Source organism: Lissotriton vulgaris, chromosome 9, assembly GCF_964263255.1.
Source record: "Lissotriton vulgaris chromosome 9, aLisVul1.2, whole genome shotgun sequence".
In the NCBI taxonomy this organism is placed as follows: domain Eukaryota; kingdom Metazoa; phylum Chordata; class Amphibia; order Caudata; family Salamandridae; genus Lissotriton; species Lissotriton vulgaris.
Window position 1 is genome coordinate 1,184,883,159 of NC_141697.1, and position 23,120 is coordinate 1,184,906,278.

The 23,120-nt window shown below is 49.5% G+C and overlaps 1 protein-coding gene across 3 annotated transcripts in view; it reads left to right on the forward strand.

The window, feature by feature from the left end:
* The window catches only part of MBD4 (methyl-CpG binding domain 4, DNA glycosylase), a 309,739-nt gene that overhangs the window by 120,379 nt on the left and 166,240 nt on the right, over nucleotides 1-23,120 (forward strand). For all 3 annotated transcript variants that reach the window (XM_086939240.1, XM_086939238.1, XM_086939239.1), the window contains one exon: nucleotides 19,151-19,222. In XM_086939240.1, coding sequence (XP_086795366.1) covers nucleotides 19,151-19,222 — 72 coding nt within the window. The remainder of the gene's footprint in view (nucleotides 1-19,150; nucleotides 19,223-23,120) is intronic.

Genomic DNA, 23,120 nt, shown 5'->3' on the forward strand with positions numbered 1-23,120 from the left:
AACAATCTTAAACGCGTTCCACTCCATCGCTCTGGATGTCGCGGTGCCATCGTTTACTTCAAAGTAATGTGTGATCCTATCCCCCAGCGCTTCTCGAAACAGCAAGTCATCTAGTGTGTCCGGCCTCAGTTGCCACAACGAGACACGCGAGGTCTCAGTTGTCCAATTAAGGGTGAGCAGCAAGGGATTATGATCAGATAGTGTGCGAGTTAAAGATTCTGTGTTTGTCACCACCGGGAGCACCTGTGGGGAGCATAAGAAGGTGTCAAGGCGGACATGGAGATCATGCAGGCTAGAATAATAAGAGTAATCCCTCGCTGTCAGGTGTTGCACCCGCCAGGCACCCTGCAACTCCCAACTCTCTTGCCATTCGAATCTACGCTTCGCCAGATGGTGCACTGGGGACGCTCCCAGAGGCGGATGGGACCTGTCCAACCCAGTATCTGTTACTGAATTAAAGTCCCCACCCATAACAATGGGGCCCGCTAAGAACCCCGCCAGTGCTCCGGAAAGTTTCGCGAAGAAAGAATATTGATCAGTATCGGGCGCGTACACACTACATAGCACTATGTCTGTGCCCTTTAGTTTCCCTTCAACTGCCACAAACCTGCCCTCTGGGTCTATTGTGTGCCTGATCACCTGGAAAGGGGTCCCTGCTCGTATCCAAACCAGCGGGCCCCCTTGCAAATGCAGAGTATATGGTATTGAACAGTTGCCCCCTCCATCTTCTTTGCAGCGCAATGCCCTTCTGCTTCGTCAAATGCGTTTCCTGCAAGAGCGCAATCTGCACCCCTCTCCGAACCAAGTAAGCGTGTATTTTATGCCTCCTTGCCATCGTATGTAGTCCCCTCACGTTCCAGGTTACACATTTCACAGTTCCAGTACTAGCCATAGTCCCATGTTGTCCGATGAAAGCTATTGGTAGTTTGCATCCAGGCGCACAGGGTCGCACTCTTCCTCCCCAGCCCCAACACAGCAATCCCCCCCTCCCCAACCATCCCGCCTCGAGCCCCCTCAACTACTCTCGGCATCCCCCCACCCCCCAGAACAGGACCCAGCTTCGCGAAAGCAGCTCCCATCCACACCTAGTGAGGGCTATCGAACCCCCCCCCCCCCCCCCCCCCCCAACTACCCAACTATTCCGTAGTCTGCACCATGGTGGCCTTAGGGGCCTGAAAGGCGTAGCTCGGTTCCTAAGGTGGTCACCGCAGTCCCATCCTCCCACCCCACAATCCCCCACAATTACTCCCGAACATCCATCCTACTTTATTATGTCCTTCACCATCGGTTGGCTCCGGTCCTCTCCAGGCATCATTCAAAGTCCGCATGAATCGTCTCCATTATCAAACGCCAATTAGCCCTCTTACCACTGGGCCCTTGGCCCCATTTAGTTCCGATAGGTCCGTTTCCGAGCCTGTGACATGGCCCTCCAAGTCCGAGCTCCCGCATGATCGAGTCCTCACAGTCCCCGACAAATCGATTACTGCTTGTAATGCTGCCCTCCTCTCACCTTCCGTCTGTGGCTGTCGGTTTTCGTGACCTCTGCCGGTGTTCCGGAGTCTCTTCGATTTCCGGGTTGGTTGCCAATTCCACTCCTCTTCGGCTCTGTATTTTGCGCCATCCGTACCAGCTTTGTAAATGTCCCACCACGCCCAAGCGTCAGCCGATGTAGGGAAGAAAAGCGTCTTATCATCCAGCACTACTCTGAGTTTGGCCGGGAAAAGGAGCGAGTATGTTATGCCTTCCGCTCGTAGTTCTCGCTTAAGTGACAGGAAGGAGGCGCGCAATTTCTGAGTCTCAAACGAGTAGTCAGGGAAAAGCGTTAACCTGCTGTTGTCCACTTGGAAACGGCCCATGTCCCTGGCCCTTTGCAGCAGCCAGTCTCGGTCCTTGTAATGTAACCGTTTTAACACCACTGGACGGGGCTGCTGGCCCGGTCTAGGGGGTCGAGCTGGGACCCGATGCGGGGGAGGGGGAGGGACTTCTTCCCCACTCTCTCCCGGATAGTGGGAACCAGCGGGTCCGCTCTTCAGGTGCAGTGAGTGGAGAGTGCCCGGCCTCCGATTGCTCCCAATGCTCCTCAGGCAGCGGATCGTCTGCGTCAGTTAGCGCCGATATCCCACCAGTGTTGAAGCGCTGTGCTTTCTCGGCCTCCCGTGGGAATGGGTCAGTACCACTTCAAATCCGCAGTGCCCATCCGGATTCGGTCGACCCCGATGTGCCGATCATACCACCAATGTTCCCTACTAGTGGTTGCTCTTCCAGGATTCAGAGGACCGTTCGATACTCCGTGCCCTCTTCGCCCTCGCTACAGGCCGTCACAGGGTTCAAGCTCTTGCTCCGACTCACTACTTGGTGTGCTATTTCCTGGGATCTCCAGCTCAGTCGCAGCCCATTTCCAGCTAGCAGCGAGTTTCGGGAATTCTCAGCACTGTTCCGGGGTCATCCCAGGGCTCCTCAGTCAGCCCCATAGCACTCGTCTTAGTCCTGTACAGGGTCTGCACCCGCAGGGAACCGCTTGCCCTCCTATGTGACTCTTGGCCTCATCGACGCGGTCAGCTACGCTGGCAGACAAGCCCCCCATCCATCGAGTTCCAGTCTCCCTTGTAGGATTCTCCCTGCAGTCTGCAGAGTCAGCCCCCGTGGTCTCGGAGCCACCCAAAACGTAATTAGGCTCAGCGCAGCCCCAGGCTCGTGCACCGGCCTCCGCAGCGTGCCAGTCTAGGCTCCTGATCAGATAGCCGTCGCCCGCTGTCCTCTGCCTCGCGCTGCACTAGTCAGGCTTATCTGGCGCTGGTTTCCGACCTCTGAAGGATTTGCTCCCTAAAGTCCCAGTTCGCCTCTCGTCTTGCAGCAAAGCTCGTCTCAGGGCTTCCCGCCGCTCAGCGCGGGTGACACCTCCCTGCTCCGCTGCTACTCACAGGGCCTCTCTCGGCTGCTGAGTTCAGGGACGGCCGCCATCTTGCTCTTTGTATTCGCCGTCTGTTAGTAATCCAATTCGCCCCAGCCGCAGGAGTGAGTGGTTCCCCTGTCCGCACGCGTGGAGGGGGGCCCAGGCAAGTTCGAGCGGCACCACTTCTGCCTCGGGCCGTCGCTGTGGGAGCGCCGCTCTCACTCTGTCTTTATCTTCTCCGGCTCTGAGTTCCGGCCGCCATCTTGAATCAGCGCGCTCTGTGTCTCTTTGTTCTTCTGCTGGGCTAATGGGTTACTGGAGAAGCCTTAAACCCCGTGCCTGGGGGTCCGCCGCCGTTCCGGTTTCTTTTTGTGTCCGGAGAATCCTGTTCACAATGAGTTTAGTGCCTTTATACAGGATAATAGCGGGATCGGGCGCGGAGCTCCGGGCTCACGTCGCCTATCCCCTCGGCATCCAAGCAACGCCCTCCTGGAAATAATGTATTGATCATCCTAGGGGGTAATCCTCATGTATATGGGTAGTGCCTCCTCATTCCGTAGTTATAACTTATTCAGATGTTTAGCAGGCAGGCTGTATAAACAAAGGTCAAAGTTTCTGCTTGACCTTGCTCCTGCATTCGTCCTTTTACATATACGTTGCCCTAATTATATGAAAGCTTGCAACTTTTGTTAAAGCACAAAATATGAATTGGAATATGTATTGATATTCAGTTGAACAGCCCTTTGTTTTCAAAACCAGTCCATGCAAGTATGTTTACTCCTTAAGCTTGCCATTGAAAGAAATATCTGATCCTTTAGGAGTGCAGAATAGATGCCCAACTACTTCATCATAAGGACATATTGGGTCAGTGTGAGGATCTCTTACTTTTTTGACAGTAATTTAATTACCAATGGATTTGAGGGAATACTCGACTCGCCGTTTCCTGTTGGTTTCTGGGTGGGAGGGAGAGAGACCACACCTCCCAGCACCCTTTACCTGGCCCAGAGGCAAGGAAGTCATCTTTGGGTGCCAGAGCACCATAAAAAGACGAGAAGCGTCCTTCACTATGTAATGCACCCGGGCAAAGAGCTGGCCCGTCAGCGACCTGGGGAGGCCGGGCTGGGCCACCCCTAGAACTCCTTTGTATTAAGGTACTGTTGCATTACTAGCTTCCTTTCTGGAAGGTTCATTAGCAATGACATTGAACCCTGGACAACTGGAGAACAACTCTGACACTGAACATTGGATCTGAAAGAAACACGTTAGTGTTAGATTCCTTACCTTAGAATATCCCCAGGCGTCAGTCTGGATCCGGAAACTTTTGCGTAGCAGTACCCCTGCGCGTCGGTAGGCGTCGTCTGCAGGCGTCCCCTGCGGCTCCGCGTCCGTCGTCGGCGTCGTGCGCCGTGATGACGTCGCTGGAGTACATAGACGCCGCCTCCGCGCGCTGACGTCAGTTCTTCTTTTTTCCGCGCCAGTGGACGCAGATCTGAAGAGCAGTACTCCGGTCTTTGACCAAGTTTTTCGATTGTCTTTTTTCTCTATTGTGCCTGATAGGATGCCAGGATTTAAGAATTGCGATGGCTGTGAGCGCACGATGTCGGTCACAGACCATCACCGCCTCTGCCTCCGGTGTCTGGGCCCCGACCACGACGTGGACTCCTGCGTCGACTGCCGGGCCCTTACCAACAAGGCTAGGCGGGAGCGGTCCCGCAAGCTACTGGAGCTCCGGGTGTCGGCCCCACGTCGGGACCGGGAGCGGTCCCGGTCCGGCCGGAGGTCGAGAGAGCGTTCGAGGGAGCGGTCGGGGAGCCGCGCCGGGCGCTCCGGAAGTCGACGCCACTCGTCATCCTCGTCAGGTAAGAAGCACAAGAAGTCGGGGCGTCGTCATCGTACCCCCGACTCCCCCCCCGACGCTCGCGCGATGCGGCCGGGGGCTCGGGTGACCCCAACCCCGCGGCTCCGCGAGAGTCGCCGGCGCGGCCTGCCTCATACCCTCCGGTCCCTGGGCATGGTGCGACGCCTGAGGAGATCGAGGCGTTCCTCATGGCCATGAGGGCGCTCGCTTCTCCGACGGGGCCTACGGCGCCTTCGGGCCCAGTGCTACCGTCTGGGGGCCCTGGCGGTTCGGGTGTCCCTGCCTCGGCGCCGTCGGGTGCTCCGGCCCCGGCGCCGCCGACGGCTCCGACCCCGGCGCCGCAGGGGCCTTCGGGATCGGCGCCGGCTGGTCTTCCGGCCTCCCCGGCGCCGTTGCCATCGGGGTTACCCCCGACGCCGCCCCCGCGCGGCGCCGGTTCTCCGCTGCCGGTTCCGGCCGGCGGTGGGGTTCCGACGCCGGCTCCGGGCGGCGCCGTCCCCTTACCTTCTCCGACGCCGGACGCGGCGCCGGACGGGCGTCGCTCGACGCCGGTCCCGGCGCCGATGGGGCCCATGAACCCCGAGGAGCCGGTCTTCATCATTGACTCCGAATACGGAGAGGATGAGGAGTACGGTGAAGGTTGGGAGGGGTCCGGGGACCCTCTGGCTCGCGAGTGCCAGTATGACCCGGACTGGACAGGTGACTTGGGGGATGCCAGTGGTTTGGACGACTCCCCTAACCCTGGTTTGATCTCTCCTCCTTCCGTGGCATCGGTGGAGGGAGCTGCCTATTCTGTGGTGCTGATGAGGGCTGCCAAGGCCTTAAACCTTGAGCTCCCCGTCGCGGCCGTGAGGCCTAACATCCTCACCGAGGTCTTCAAACCGCAGTCATGCCCACTGGAGCCTCTGCTGCCGTTTAATGAAGCCTTGTCTGACGTTCTGTTGGGCACGTGGTCCAGGCCCGCTTCAGGTGCGCCTGTTGATCGGAACGTGGCCAGGCGCCACCGTCCTTGTCCGGACGACCCCAAGTACCTGTCTACCCACCCCACTCCTGAGAGTCTGGTGATCCAGGCCTCGACCTCCCAGTCCGCATTCCCGTCGGCCCCGCCCGACCGGGAATCCAAGAGGTATGACCAGTTTGGCAAAAAGGTCTTCTCGTCCATTAGTTTGGGCCTGCGGTCTTGCAACACCGCCTGCCTCTTGGGCCGCTACACCCACTCTGTGTGGGATACGGTCGCGGAGCTGCTGCCAGAATGCCCCATGGAGGTGCGGGCAAAGCTCGGTCAGGCTGTGGCTGAGGGCCGAGATGCAGCGAAATATTCAATTCGGTGTGGTCTTGATACGACCGACTCGCTGGGCAGAGCTATGTCTACGACGGTGGCGATTCGTCGTCACGCCTGGCTGAGATCCGCCAATTTTTCGGCTGATGTCCAGAATACTCTGATGGACATGCCGTTTGATGGCTGTCACCTGTTCGGTGACAAAGCGGACCACGCGCTGGAACGCTTCAAGGACTCCAGGGTCACGGCCAAGTCCTTGGGTCTCTCGACCCAGCGTCAGCAACCGGGTTCGTTTCGTCCCTTTCGTGGCCAAGGAAGGGGCGCCCCCACACGTGCTGCCAGCCACGCGCCGCAACAATCCTTCCAACGCGGTGGCGGCCGTGGAAACCGCCGTGGTGGCGGTCGGGGACAACGGCGGGGTCAGACCACACCTTCCCCCGCAGCATCTACCCCAAAATCCTCCTAGTCCGTGCTTTCGGCCCCATGTGACGCCAGTGGGTGGCAGGGTTCGCCATCACCACGCTCACTGGCGCACGATCACTTCGGACAGGTGGGTGCTGCAAATTGTCCGAAGGGGCTACTCCCTCCCCTTCGAGACCTCTCCTCCAGCCATGCCACCGCAGAACCACCGTGTGTCGGGGGACCACTTGACACTTCTGCAGGAGGAAGTTACGGCCCTCTTGGCCAAGGGGGCCATCGAGCGCGTTCCTGGGCCAGAAGTAGGGCGTGGTTGTTATTCCCACTACTTTCTGGTGCCCAAGAAGGACAAGGGGGGCCTACGTCCTATCTTGGATCTAAGGAACGTCAACGGCTTCCTCCGGAAGGAGAAGTTCAAGATGTTGACGTTAGCTCAGGTCTTGGCTGCTCTAGACCCGCAAGACTGGATGGTAGCGTTGGACTTGCAGGACGCCTATTTTCACATCCCCGTCCTGCCGGCCCACCGGCGTTACCTGCGGTTCACGGTAGGCCAGGAGCACTTTCAGTTTATCGTGCTCCCCTTCGGCCTTACCAGCGCCCCACGGGTGTTCACAAAGGTGATGGCGGTGGTCGCAGCCCATCTGCGCAGGTTAGGGGTTTCAGTCTTCCCCTACCTAGACGACTGGTTGTTGAAGGCGGGCTCGCCCCAGACAGTCGTCCACCACCTTCAGATGACGGCAGACCTCTTGCACGACCTGGGGTTCTCCATCAACGTGCCGAAATCACACCTGTGTCCCTCTCAAAAGCTCCTTTTCATCGGAGCGGTTCTGGACTCGGCGCAGTTTCGGGTTTATCCTCCGGAACGGCGGGTTCGGGATATTCAGGCTTTGATTCCCATCTTTCAGCCGCTATCCCGAGTCTCGGTCAGGTTGACGCTGCGGCTGCTGGGACTGATGGCTTCCTGCATCCTTCTGGTGCATCACGCCAGGTGGCGGATGCGGGCTCTGCAGTGGGACCTGAAGTTTCAGTGGGCCCAGCATCAGGGCAACTTGTCCGACCACGTCTTGATCTCGGAGGGCACTGCGAGACAACTGCAGTGGTGGCTTACGGACCGCGATTGGGTCAGGGGCAAGTCCCTCTCCCTTCCCCAACCGGAGCACGTTGTCGTGACGGACGCGTCCCTCCAGGGCTGGGGTGGCCACTTGGGAGAGGCAGAGATCAGAGGCATCTGGTCTCCGGCGGAGTCCCGGCTCCATATCAATCTGTTGGAGCTGCGGGCGATTCGTCTGGCACTGAAGGCATTCCTCCCCTTTGTCAACGGGAGTGTAGTGCAGGTGTTCACCGACAACACCACCGCCATGTGGTACTGCAACAAACAGGGCGGAGTGGGGTCGTGGACCCTTTGCCAGGAGGCTCTGCGCCTCTGGCAATGGCTGGAACGTCAGGGCGTGACTCTGACGGTTCAACACCTGGCCGGTTCTCTGAACGCCAGGGCGGACGAACTCAGCCGTCGGTGCTCGATGGATCACGAATGGCGTCTGAACTCGGACGTGGCGCAAGGCATCTTTCTGCAATGGGGAGAGCCTTGGTTAGATCTATTCGCCACAGAAGAGAACGCGCAATGTCATCAGTTCTGCGCGTTGGAGTTTCCAAGACGGCACTCGCACGGCGACGCCTTTCGGCGCGAGTGGAGTTGCGGTCTGTTATACGCCTTTCCGCCTATACCACTTCTGCCCAGAGTGCTGAAGAAGATCAGGCGCGACCGGGCCCAAGTTATCCTTGTGGCTCCGGACTGGGCTCGAAGGTACTGGTATCCCGAGCTACTCAGCATGTCAGTCGGTCCCCCGATCCGCCTGCCCCTTCAGGAGGACCTTCTGTCGCAGCAGCAGGGGACGGTCCTCCACCCGAACCTGTCCAGTCTCCACCTCCATGCTTGGAGATTGAGCGGCGGCAGTTGAGGCCATTTGACTTGCCTCCTGAAGTCTGTGATGTTATTCTGGCAGCCAGGCGTCCCTCCACTAAGTCGGTATACGCCTGTCGGTGGAACAGATTTGTGGCATGGTGCACAGCAAAGGCTGTGGATCCTCTTTCTGCCCCTCTTTCGGAGGTTCTTCTGTTTCTTCTTTCTCTTGCCCAGCAGGGCTCTGCTCTGGGCACTATCAAGGGCTACCTTTCTGCCCTTTCAGCCTTTTTGAGGCTTCCTGATCAGCCTTCTTTGTTCAAATCCCCGATTGTAACTCGATTCTTGAAAGGCATCACTCACATGTTTCCACCTGTTCCGTTTGTGATGCCTCAGTGGGATTTGAACCTGGTTCTAACTTTCCTGATGTGTGCTCCCTTTGAGCCCCTTCATTCTTGCCCTCTCCGTCTCCTGACTTTAAAGACGGCTTTCCTGGTTGCCATCACCTCTGCCAGGAGGGTGAGTGAGCTCCAGGCTCTTTCTGTCCAACCTCCTTTCCTGTCCATTCATCCTGACAAGGTGGTTCTGAGGACTAGACCTTCTTTCCTGCCCAAGGTTGTTTCGGCCTTTCACATCGGGCAGTCCATCACCCTCCCTTCCTTCTTCCCGCCTCCGCATCCTTCAAAGGATGAAGAGCGGCTCCATCGTCTGGACCCAAAACGTGCGCTTTCATTTTACATGGATCGCACACGCCAGTTCCGGGTGGATGACCAACTGTTTGTTGGCTACGTGGGTGCGAAGAAGGGACGGGCGGTTTGTAAACGAACCATCTCTCGATGGGTCGTCCTCTGCATCAAAGCGTGCTACTCTTTGGCTCGGAAGGAGCCTCCTGTTGGGCTGAGGGCCCATTCCACTCGGGCCACGGCGGCTACTACTGCCCTGGGCCGGGGAGTCCCCTTGCAGGACATTTGCCAGGCGGCTACGTGGGCCTCGCTGCACACCTTTGCGAGGCACTACTGTCTGGACAGTCAAGTCCGGAGGGATGGCTTCTTTGGCCGTTCTGTCCTCCAGGACTTTCTGGTGTAGTTTTGTATTGGTTCGCAGACCCACCACCGGGGTTGGTATTGCTGGGGTATGTATTCTAAGGTAAGGAATCTAACACTAACGTGTTTCTTTCAGATGAACAAGTTACTTACCTTCGGTAACGATATATCTGTAAGAAACATTAGTTAGTGTTAGATTCCTTACCGAACCCACCCATCCTCCCCGTTCTGCGAACTGATACCTAGGGTTAAGGTCATCCCTTTCAGGGCCCTAGTTTGTACATGGCACCAGTGTTGGTTCTCTCATGGCTCTGCGTCTCCTGGCGCGGAAAAGCTGTGTGCAAAGAACTGACGTCAGCGCGCGGAGGCGGCGTCTATGTACTCCAGCGACGTCATCACGGCGCACGACGCCGACGACGGACGCGGAGCCGCAGGGGACGCCTGCAGACGCCTACCGACGCGCAGGGGTACTGCTACGCAAAAGTTTCCGGATCCAGACTGACGCCTGGGGATATTCTAAGGTAAGGAATCTAACACTAACTAATGTTTCTTACAGATATATCGTTACCGAAGGTAAGTAACTTGTTCGTCTCGTATCTAATATCTGTGCGTGGCTCATTCTTACTTTCCTCTTGGTGGTTCTTTAGGTAGATACCATGGCAAAACAGAAAGTATGAGAGGGTGATCTGGGGACTTCAAACCCCCGCCTCCACAAAAAGTGGCAAATCAACAGGGGAAGACTGGGTAATAGCCAGAATTGACCACTTATTGGAAGAATGTGAGCAAATCCTAGTTCAGGAGCCCACTGATGCTGCCCCTACCACAAACGTACCCTACCACCCCCACCCTCACCACAATTGTTGTTGTTGTGCACCAACCAAGCGCAGAATACCAGAGATGTTTACAAGGCCAGAGAGTGGGCCTCCGTGTCTTCAACAGCGGCACAGATCATTCCATGTCCAACCCCACTCGTTGCCATTCCAATTGTACAGTCTCCTGTTAGGATAATAGGGTGAAGGGCTTCCCTTGCAGCAATAGTTTTGCCCCCTTAAGTGAGATACTGGTGGGGGTGGGGTGGTGGGAGGGGGGGGGGGGAACCAGGCTAAAGCCCTTGCAAATGCTGCAAACAGTTCCTCAATACTGCAATGTTAATGAATTTGCTTTGATTGCCCACGTAACCTCTTTAAAAGAAGAGGTGGGAGAGATCAAATCTTTGGAAGCATCCTTGTCCACCTCATTAAATCAGCTCTTAGCCCAGAACAAATCTTCCACGACATCAACACCCTTAAGTTCTCAGCAGTATTTTCCTTTGACAAACCCTTTCAGACATTTCAGCCTTTATCCCAGTTCATTAAACAGCGCTCTGGTGGTACTCTGGAGCAAGAGCTAAGGCCGCAGGGGAAAATGTAGTTTCTAATCCCTTAATCGGGGATAAGTCCCCATATCCCAGGGAGAGAATTTTTCCAATCAGTCATGCATATCCATGCAGTGTTCTGCAGCAAAGCTATGAGAATATTGTCCCCAAGTTGGGTAAAAGGAAAAATGACACTTTTGGATATGTTGCAGTGACTAACGTTCCAAAACTTAACAATACTTCAGCCATAGAGACTGAAGAGTTATTATTGAACATGTCCATTGATTGGATACGCCATGTCCAGGGCTGTCGGTCACTATGGGAAATAAACCATTATAGTTCCAATACACAAGAAAGATGATCAGGGTTCCCCGTGTAACTACAGACCTATTAGCTTAATGATGATTTCCCAAAAATGGTTAGCTCTCAGATACTTAACAGGCTATGGGATTGGATAAAGAAGGCGTCTGCGCTCTCCTGTCCACAGGCAGGTTTTAGGTGGAAAGTGAACACAATAGAGAAAATTATGTTTCCTAGCCATAAAATTGAGGAATGTAGATCTGGATAAGGGGAGGCTATATGTGGCCTGTGTGGATCTTCGATCTGCTCACAAGGTTGAAATTATGGGAAACTTTGAATAGGCTAGGGGTACCGATGGGCTTACTGACCCTAATCCAGGCATTATATGCAGACAACTTTGCTAGCGTTAGCGGTGTGTACTGCCTCCTGCACTCTTTCTCCTGTATGTTAATGAGTGTCTCCCTTACCTTTTCAACTGTGAGAACAATTTGCCCAAGATTAAAGACTAACATCTTGCCTGTTAATTGCTGACGATACCTTGCTATTGTCGAAACTCCATGGGTCCTCTCTGTACTGCTCGAGAAATTCTCTACATATTGTGCCCATGGGCTTGAAATGAACAACAATAAAACTAAATACACAATGTTTGGTGATCTTAGGGGTTAAAATGAGAGGACCTATACTATTGCATGGGTTAGCTCTCGAGCGGATATCAGTTCGATTACTTGGGCATTCGCTTGGAAGAGACTCGTGGCTGGTCGGGACAGTTGAAGAAGAATTCCCTACTAATAAGGCAATCCACTGCGTATATTGTGAGGTTTGCTTTTGATGCCCCATCTTTTCCCATCTCTCACCCCACCTTGGAAATCTATCGGAGTGAAGCATGTGGGGCAGCCATTTATGGAGCAGATATTTGGGGACGATGTAATCTGGAGATGTTGGAAATAGGAGAGATTTCTTTTTAAATCCCTGTTAAAAATCCCTTTGAGCACCCCCACGTTACCTATCTGCATGGATCTAAACTTGAGATCCATTTTGGATTTTGCCGCAATATGACCTATTCTGTATTAGCAAAGGGTCTGGGCGACAAGAGAACTGGAGCCCTTTAGAGAGTGGCTCCAAGGTCTCTTAGAGAGTCCCAGTGCGGATAGAATCCCTTGGTGTGCCGATATATAAAGTCATGGCTGCTCAAGCTGGGCCTAGGGGTCTTTTGTCAAACCCAAACCATATACCAGGCGTCGCCGTTGGCCAGTTTAACCCCTTCGACGCTGATGACGAGCTGGGCTCGTCATGGCGTAGCCTCCTCGCACGCTGATGACGAGCCCAGCTCGTCACGTAAAGTGCGTTTTTTAAAAACCCAGCGTGCGAGCGGAATTCCGCTAGCGCGCATGCGGTTAAAATGGCCTATTGGTCCAACATCCTAGGAAAAAATATCACCAGAACCAGTTTGGGCACTGTAACCAATGCTTTGCTTTACTTTCATTCAAATGAGGCTCTGTGTTAGAGCTTTATTTAGATATGGTCTTAAACCCGCACACACAAGCACTTCATCAAGTTTAGGATGGGCACTTTATCGCCAGCTCCCTTTACCGGCCATTGGAAGAAAGGGCTGGGTGAATTAATTGAGTGCCCCATGGGTTGCAAAGTCACTGAGTCCATCAAACACGTCTTATTTTTCTGCCCTGCTTCAAAAAAGCAACCGAAGCACAAGATAGTACCAGTAAACAGCCTTTACTGTGCGGCTGAAACTGCGCATACCATTACTTCACAAGCGTTACTACGCTTGCGATGTTACAACTCGTACCATTAGTACGCAAGTTGTTACATCGCAAGCGTTGTTACTACGCATGCAAAGTAATGGTATACTTTCAAAGAAAACGATCCACGTCGTTGTAAGGAAACTGAGGTTGTTTCCTCACAACGACGTGCACCGCCCATCATGGACTACGTGAGGAAGGTTCCAGGAGCAGAGAGGAACCACGAGGAGAGTGAGGTAAGGGGGGATGTAGTGGTTTTTGTAGTGTAGGGGGTTGTGCTGGGAGTAGTGTTAGGGTTCAGGGTAGTGTTGTGTTTTTGTAGTGATGGGGTTGTGTTGGGGGTAGTGAGTTAGGGTTTAGGCTAGAGTAGGGGTCTTGCTGGGAGTAGTGTATTAGGGTTTAGGGTAGTGTTGGGTTTTTGTAGTGTAGGGGTTGTGCTCGGTGTAGTGAGTTAGGGTTTAGGGTAGAGATGGGGTCGTGCTGGGAGTAGTGTATTAGGGTTCAGGGAGTGTGTTTTAGTAGTGTAGGGGGTTGTGCTGGTAGTAGTGTATTAGGGTAGTGTTCTGTTTTTGTAGTGTAGGGGGTTGTGCTGGGGGTAAAGTTAGGGTTTAGGGTAGAATAGTGGTGTGTAGTCCTAATGGTTTAAGTGTAGTGTAGGGGCATGTACGCGTAGTAGTGCTTTGCGAAGTAATGGTCTGGGCATTAAAATACATTCTTTATATTTGTAATGCTTTTGCGAAGTAATGGTAAGCGTAGTAATATAATGCGTACTAATGCCATTTGCGATGTAAACATGTTGCACTAAAAGCATGCGTAGTAATGGCATGCTATGTATTGTCATACATTCGATAGTACCATTGTGAAGATTGCTAGGCCTTAATGATTGCACCTCTGTCCTCAGAATATGCATCCCAGGCATGAGTGGACCAGTTGTTTTCACTGTCTGTAAATTCCTGTATCCTCCATCAACAGAATCCTGACAGTTTACCTGGTTACCATTTAGTACAGGGTTCCACCTCTTATTCTGTCGTGCTCATAACAAAGAAGGTAGGGAGATTTACGGAAACTGGTTCTGGTCTCAGAAGCTTGGGATCTGTTGGAAGATCAGCCTGAGAGGCATTCTAGGTAAGTCTAAACAATGCGTTTGATGGCATCTTAAGGGACAACGACCTTAGTCTGCAGGTTCTGCCCACCACCCTCTTGCCACTTGACCCTCCACTCCTAGGTCCCCAATTGATTTACACATTCCTTCACCCTGGGAGCTGCTCCAGCATTCCACTGATGATCTAACCGGAGGTTGCAATGGTAGCTTGCACAACAACACAAATACACAGACCTGCCATACTAATAAATATCAGTGAAGACTTTGGCAAATTGCATCTCCATATTATTGAACAATCAAGGGCGATGGTCTCACCAATATCTGCAGAAACACATCAACAGCCTAGAGTTAAGAGTTGTTTTCCTGTCTCTGCAGGCGTTCCTACAGAGAATTGCAAATTCCTCAGTGCTGGTGCGTACAGACCATACCACCAGCATGTATTAATTAACAAACAAGGGGGGACGAGATCTCTCTTCCTCTCGCAGGAAGCTCAAGAGATGTGGGAGTGGGTCATACAACACTGCATAACCCTCAGAGCTGAACATGTGAAGGGTGTTCAAAACTCTCTAGCCGACAACCTCAGCAGATCTCTCACAGGTCACCACGAATGGGAGCTGGAGCAGAATCAAGTGGCCAGGATCTTTCAAACATGGGGCACACCAACTCTGGATCTGTTTGCGACGGAACAGAACAGCAAATGCCTGTACTACGCCAGCAGATTTCCTCAACGGGGGTCAAGGGGGAAAACCCTGTCGATGAGATGGTCCGGAATCTTTGCATACGCCTTTCCCCCGATTTCTTTAATACCAAGGATACTACAAAAGATGGAGAGAGAACATTGCACTCTCCTCCTCATTGCTCCTCGCTGGCCGAGGCAGTACTGGTTCCAAGAACTACTCCTGCTATCTCAACAGCCTCCACTTCATCTCAAACCAATAATTTCAATGTTGACAAGGGAAGGAGGTCAGATTCTACACCTGGATCCTCAATAGCTTCACTTGCACGCCTGGCTCCTGACTAATTAGAGTTAAAGGATCTCAATATTTCTGTGGACTGCAGAGAGATTTTATCTCCAGCCCGCGCTCAGGGTACCATCAGAACGTATCGTTTTAAATGGAGACGATTCTGTAGTTGGTGTGAAGCAAATAATAATCATCCGCTCCAGGCTCCACCTGAGGACACCCTTCCTTACTTGCTGTCGCTGGCCAAAGCAGGTCTGGTATGCTCTTCTATTAAAGTACATCTGGCCGCTATATCCAGATTCAGGAAAAGTTCTAATAAGCCATCACTATGCTCTTCCTCAGTGATAAAGCAATTTCTTAAGAAGTTATTCTAAGCTTTCCCTCCAATCCGACCGCCACCTCCTGAATGGGACCTCAATATCGTTTTGTTCCAATTAATGAGGAGGCCCTTCGAGCCTATTCACAGAGATGAACTGAAGTTTCTAACCTGGAAAGTAGCTATTTTACTAGCTCTCACTTCAGCCCGGAGAGTCAGCGAGATGCAAGCTTTCACAATTGCAGAGCCTTTCCTACATTTCTCTAAGGACTAAGTAACCCTGAGAACCAATCCAAAGTTCATTCCTAAGGTACCATCTCAATTTCATATTAATCAGCCGGTAAAGCGAAATACTTTTTTCCCGGATCCTGTCACACCGGCAGAAAGGGCCCTGCACTCACTTGATGTGAAACCGTGTCTAAAGTTCTAGCTACAAAAAACTAAGGACATAAGAAAATCTAACCAGCTATTTCTTGCTTATGGACAGGTCACGCTAGGACAAGCAGTGACGAAAGCAACTATAGCTAGATGGTTATCCTCTGTAATCCAATTCTGTCACGAGAAGGCTAACGGACCTTTAATCAGAAAGGTTAAAGCACATTCCACCAGAATGATGACTGCGTCGACAGCCTTATTTGCTGGGGTCACGCTGGAGAACATTTGCCTTGCTGCTATATGGAAAAGTGTCCATACTTTTACAAAGCACTACTGCTTGCATTCGGCATCACATGATGATACAGCAGTGGGAGAAGCGGTGCTGCAGCATCTTCTTCACTAAGGTTAGACTTTTTAGGTCTCACATTATATTGATGTCTTAAAAATATGTATAATTTACTGTAATGTTCTGCTTATCAAATGCTGTCTTTATAATGAACGATATTATATGAAGGTTTTTTCTACATATATGTATATTTACATTTTAGTGCTCTATAACCTTCCGGTTGTGTGGGGGATGTGTACAATTACGGTTTGTCTCCCCCCTTCCGCTAACGACAGGGTTTTACTGCTTGCTATTGTGATTCAGGCATGTGAATCTATGAAAGATACCCCAATACTGGATAACAATACAAGTTACTTACCTGTAACTACAGTTATCCAGTATTGGTATCTTTCATAGATTCACATTCACCCACCCTCCTCCCCTGCAAGGCAGTTTTTTCTTTGAGATACATACTTCTCACTTGTGCTGGGAAAATCTGAGAACTGCCTCGGCTGGGAAGGTTCTAGAGGGTGCTGACAGCTAATTGGTTGGAACTCCTGTTTTTCAGTTCTTTTTACATAATGAGGTAGATAGGCTGCTAAGTTTTGGGCCTATAGTCTTTTCAGCCTACTACAAAAAAAATGTTCTAGGCACTGCTATTGAATAGATTGTTACCGTGGGACTCCCGCCTCGGCGACTGGGAATGATTCAGGCATGTGAATCTATGGAAGATACCAAAACTGGATAACTGTAGTTACAGGTAAGTAACTTGTTTTCTTATTTAGGAATTCACCATCAAACCCTCACTACAAACACAGCATCCGGTACTTGAACATTACTGTAGATGAACCTTTTTATAATTCTTCCACAGCTGGGTGCTAACCCCCAGAAGTAGTCCCCAAAACCGTACAAATCTTAAAGTCCACTCCAGCTGGTAAGAGGTTCTCTAATGGTACTTCCAATAATCCATGTAAGGATAGGCATTGAGACCTTAAGCACTTGCCGCAATACCGCAAATGATTTGAACATAGTGCTCCAGTCTAGGACTACAAATCTAGACTCCGTATTCCAAATGAACAGGGTAAATCAGACTACGCCGTACTATTGATGTATCCACAATACAATTGTAACAGCCTCTTTCTTGCTGCATTTTAGTTCTGCTCACCAACCCAACAGTTTTGTTGGCCAACAACTTTGCTATTGTTAATCTGTTTTGTGACTAGTGTCAGAACAGACAAAGGTGCTTGAGAACAGAGGTGTCCCTGCTTCTCAATGTGTGCAAATACAATGTGGTTGTTTTGTAATCCTTAAAGTGTTTCTTTGCAATTACAGACACAAATATGTAGATATATATGTATTAAAAGTTATCTGTGATATTATCGTAAAATCAGTAGATCATGTACATGCCGTGGAAAGATCAACAAGTGCTTGGATAGTGTTGTCAATTATTTAGAGATTCATTTGGGCCTTTCTGCAGATCATCAGCTCATTATGTCATTGAGCATGTTGTGAAGGTTTTGCTTGGTGATAGTAGGACATGTTACCATTACAGTCGGTTATAACTCTGGGCATTGCAAAAGCAAAATGAGGTGAGTGGAAAATATGTGCCAACCATCAATCTTTAGAACAGGCTTATTTTATAGAAATAGGCTTTTTTTCTCTTCAAAAGTCCAAGAGATCCCTGCTACTATTGGCAATACAAACATTTTCTCTAATTAATAATTGTGCCACTTATCAATAAGTGGAGCATGCTCAAGTATCGCAAGATTATGATTTCTAGCCCTCCAAAGGGGACTTTCTAGTGTTTGCATTTAGATTGGTGTCTGCAGCCATCTTTCAGAAAAGAATGCACATTTAGCTTAAAGATAAGCAGATGGATTGTCAATGCAATATTTTGATATATAGAAAGTACTAAGCGTTCTGCGCAAGTGGGGAGGGACATTACAGTTGCCAGTGTTCGTTTTGGTTTTTTTTCAGTTGAAGTGTATTCATTTGGATACAGACTGACGTGATAATGCGAAGATGAATGAATGTTGACTGCATTAAGCATGCTCATCTTTAGACATGGTAGTTATGCAGTTAATCTCAATTGTAGGAGTTTAAGTGTTTTTTTGGTTCATTTGTCCGAGTTTCCTGTATTGACCTGTTCCTTGACAGTTGGTACTGGTGAAGAAGGGACTAATTTTTATGTTGAAAGACAAATTAGGTTGTAGGGCTGTGCACTAAATATACATTCATATTTAAATGATAAAAACTAGTATTAAAAGCGATCCCCAAAATGTTTACTCTGTGGATGATGCTACGCGGGGAAGAGTTGTATGGAGTTTCATAATTAATGGACTGTCGTAGGGATTGAACACACTGACACTATGCTATAATGGACTGACTGTATTGATTATGAGCGATGAACCTGATGCTCTCTCACATTTGCCTAATTATTTTGTATGACTAAAATTTGTTGAGTATTTGTTCAATAAAAAGCTTTTTTTTTAAAAGAAAATCTATCTCCAGCGCTGCTCCTTTCTTCCAGCAAAGAAACCTCTCTAGGCAGAATCCTAGCTCTGTCAGTCAACTCATTTACTACCCTCAAGCCACCATGCGCTGTATCCATATTCAGGTTTTGCCGTCTCTTCAAATCCACCCTATGGTAATCAATCCATGGGATCCTAGGAGCTTTCACCTCCACTGCTTATTCAAGACAATTGTTAAAAGCTCACTTGATATGTATTGAGTACTAATGTTACTGACTTTCCCATTTTTTCCTCCTTACCCTTAACTTTTAGTCCCACTTGAATCCCTGGAAATTGCAGTAGTCCTAGTGCCATGCTTTATTAATGCATCATTGGTAGGTTAGTAATGTACTTTTTGCTATTGGCTGTGCTCATCCACCTATCATTTTTTCACCCATACCTGTACCCAAGTGAATATTATTTTATTTATGTACTTTATGCAACTGATAAATACAGAGCAAAATATCTTATATCACTACTGAGAGATTTATGTGACGATTTATCTCCATGTCTGAACAGTTATGAAGCCCATTATAGAAGTAGGCAGCATGTTGCACATATACTCTCTCTCTCTTCCACAGAAGAAACCTAGTGTGCTTGTGAACCTGATGTACATGTGATTTTCTGTTCTCTGTAGAACGATATTACTACTAGCTAAACACAATAATTCCTGGCTTACTTATCATAGTCTGTACTTTCATGAGATGTAGCCCGTTTAATTTATTAATGTGGTTTTTTTTTGTTCCACTGTCTTCGTAGATTTAATACCACCAGCGCAAGTGGAGAAAAGAAAAACCAGCCCATATTTTGCCAAACAGTTTACAGAAGGGGGTAAGGCATCTTAAGAAAAAGCTTTAAAAATCTTATTTTTCGGAAAGTATTTGCCTAGTATTTCAAATTCAAGCACTAGTAGGTCAGATAACCTACACACATGATATCCAGCTTTTTGGCCTCACTGGCTCTTTAAGCTATGCACCGGCATCAGGACACTAGTGAAACAATTAGTTTTATAATTTAATAAGCTAAAAGGACCTTGAGAGACAGTATATCCAATACTGTACGTCCTTCAGACACCCTTTTCTTGCTTTAGTGACCTTTCAGAAGTTTTGGAAGGGTCATCGACAAGTTGGAAATGTTTATATACAGTTTTGCAATGTTGTCCACACTACACTGTCTTTGGTAGGTTTCTCCTACAGCTTTTGCTACTGTTGCTCACAATATCCCTACCAAACCTGTGTTGCTGTCTTCACTCACATACAGGCATTTTACAATCGGATGGGACGTTTTGAGGACTCTGGTGTCTATATCCTGTCCAATATGAATCCTCTGGGCATTTCATATCCGCTGAAAAGCTTCAGATGTTGGGGGTGGGTGGGGGTTCTGGTAATCTTCTCTGGGACGATTTCTACACTATAGGTTAAACAGCCTACCTTCCTCACTGATCGAAATTGTTACAAATTACAAACTACTTAATTCATTCAAAGTACAAACCAACCACACCCCAACCAATACCCAGTAAACATGTACCCTCCAGCATCCTACTTTTCAGATTGCCTTGCTGATTTCAATTGATGCTTGCTGTAAATTGACGTATAGGAAGATGGCAATAATTTGAGTGCCTATTCAGCCATCACCCTTTCTGCTATCACCATCAAAGGTCTATGGATGTCCTAGTATGTTAATTCCTCAGCGATCCTGCCTGTATAGAAAAATAAGCCCCATGCTAGTCAGCCCACCACTTCCAGAATATGTCAGATGTTGCTCCAGTCTTTGTAGAGAGCATTCAAAGACCACTCTTACTTTGGCATCCCTCTAAATGCCTTGAAGTTGCCTATCTCTAAACCCTACCTTTTCTGCTTTCGTTATTGTGTATTGAGATAGTCACAGTCCGTACATATCTATTGGATGAGAGATTAGAAATGTAGATTCCTTGGTATGTTCTGTATTCCCTCCCAATGCCCGCCCATCACATCGCCCCGTGTTACCTACTGTTATAATAGCTGGTTGTTCAATATATACCACAAATGGCTTGTAGAATGCCGTCATTTAGTTAGCATGGTGGTTAAGTTCAACTCTTGTGCGTCCTGGGCATTTCAGTGCTTCATGTAGAAAGTCAGTGCAGTAATGTGCTATGTTATCTTGTCTTAATTTTAAGTGGTATATTTGTTTTCTACACCGTTTACTCTGTTTTACGTTTGCTTTTTGTTAGACAAGATGAAGTAAAAATTCAGTGCTCATTTTGTGCCAGAATCCTGTAGCTGTACTCTTTCAACTGTGTTGGAATTGGTGAAATATAGGAAACGTATGGCAGGCAGACTTTTCTTCTCTTGATTAGTGCAGTGCAAACCAGCTCTCGCTTGCTGCAGAGATTGGCCTTGCATCTTAGTGTCAACCAAAATACTGGAAATTGAGGCTTCCTCTACAGGATACCTCGCCTTAACTAGATACCGCAGATTAAGGCTTGAAACCTGTGCCTTCATCTTGTTGACTGAAAGCTTTGCTGTTCAAATGCAATTCCACAGATGGGGTTTTCACATTGACTTAAGTGTTCAGCTTCTTTGTTCCAGTTGCTACAGCAGAAATTAACTAGTGCATTTATTTACCTCTGGCAGGGCCGCAGGGTGCTCGCATATGCCTCAGTTTCTTGGGAGCACTTTGGGAATACCAGGTTGAAAAAGATGTTGGTTGTAGTGAGGACATTTATGGGAGGTGTGTGTTGTGTGGGGATGTGCTCTAAACATGGTGCTGTGACATCAGTGTGTTTGTGCATGAGGTGTTGAGGAGTAGTATAAAAATACAAATATTCAATTGTGCAGATACCTGCCATTCTATTTTGGAATTTGCTCAACGTTTTAATTATGTGGGAACAGCCTGATACTTAACATGTTTCCATATTTTAAATCGTTAGAGATCTTAGCCATCTGAACTGAAAAGGAGGTCTCACCAGTGCAGGATGTAATGGTTAAGAGTGGGACCAACTTGATATTTATTTAGTGCTGCTGGACCCAAGAGTATCAGAGCGCTTTACAAGAAGGTCAACATATCAGTATAAGAATAACAATGTGCAGAATACTCACATGGGATAAAACATAGCATTCAAAGGAGCAATGCGGAGAAAGAGACCAAGAGATCACTAAGGGGACGATGAATGTTGGAATTTAACAGAGAGAAGGGCGTGTAGAGAGGGGGAGGGAGAATAAGAGAAGAGGGAGAGGGGTGGGTATAGGAGTGAGGCAAGAAAGGGAAACAAGCACTGGCGTTGCCAAAAGGTTTCGCATTTGGAAAGTTGGAGCTATTGGTTTTGTAAATGACATTTTATATTTATATATTGTTATTGACAATGCCAATAACTATATATAATTATAAAATGTCATTTACAAAACCAATAGCTCCAACTTTCCAAATGCGAAACCTATTGGCAACGCCAGTGCTTGTTAATGCTTGTTTCAGTTGTTTCAGCTCTCTCCAAGAGTGCATGTTGTCTCCCTTCCTCCGCCTAGCGCTATGGTCCTCTCTCCCATATATGCCTTTACCGAGGGCAATGTACGCACGAAGGTCTGTAAATGTACAAAAATGAAACCCTATCAGTTTTGAAAATTTCTCCCCTACTGTGATTCGTGTGCCAAGGGTGTCTCAGTGTTACATAAACAGCCCCTCTCTGCTAACCCTTCACAGACTGCGGTGCCCCCTGGGCCCACCTCCATGTAATGAAGAAATACCCTCCCCCTCTTTCAAATGAGCCAGGGCGAGGCTGTAAGCCGGTCACTTTAGGTTGCAGAAGTGGCACTGCCAGAAGCCCCCCGCCACACACGAGAGCACCCTGGTATTCTCACAGCGAGATGTTATTTGTCACAGAGAACACGGCTCCATGCTGGCGCCGCTCTGATAACAATCCGCAGTGACAGCACTAAAAGCGTTGTGTGTGTTTCTGCTGGGAGGCGGCGGGCTGGGGGCGGGAGGAGTGTTTCACCAGTGGATGGCTGGGGAAGCTTTAGTAAGCACAGTAAATGGGAGGCATCTCGCAGAGAGCGCACACCAGCCATCTCAAAATGAAGACACGACCAGGAGGAAGCAGATTTAATGAAACTTTAAACTGGCAGCAGCAAATGCGTCTCAAAGCGCACAAAACACGCTGCATTCTAAACAAATAATTAAAAAAAACATATTGCCAACCGATGAAATAAAGGAAGCAAAAAAAAAGATGAAGCACTGTGTCCGGAGGAGTGTTTCACCACTGGACGGCTGGGGAAGCTTCAGTAAGCGCGAAAGTGAAAGCATTTTGCTCGCGCTTGGAGATGAATGCCAAAGAAAAACAAGCCGAGCCAGAGAAATGAAAGGAGCCTCAGCCATTGTTCAAGATAAACGCGTGGCAGGTGGATTAGGGAGATGCGCAGAGGGAAGCCGGATGGGGGCGGGAGAGCCTGGTGGGGGGGCGGAAATGCGAGCGAGGGGAGAAGTGTGGCAGGCGGATTAGGGAGATGCGCGTGCTTGTGTGGTCACGTGACCCTCTTTTGTGGTCACGTGACTCACATGCACTGTGAAAAAACCGCAGTGGTTTGACGAGTCGATGGAGCACTTGAATTCTCGCCTATTACATTCGCAAGCGAATGATAATAGGCGAAACCTAAAAAGAGTGAGAAGGGTCGGAATCAGTAACATTGGGTACCCCAATATTTGTTGAGAAGTATTTTGAGTCTTTTTTTGAAGAGAGGGTAAGAGGGGTTGCAGC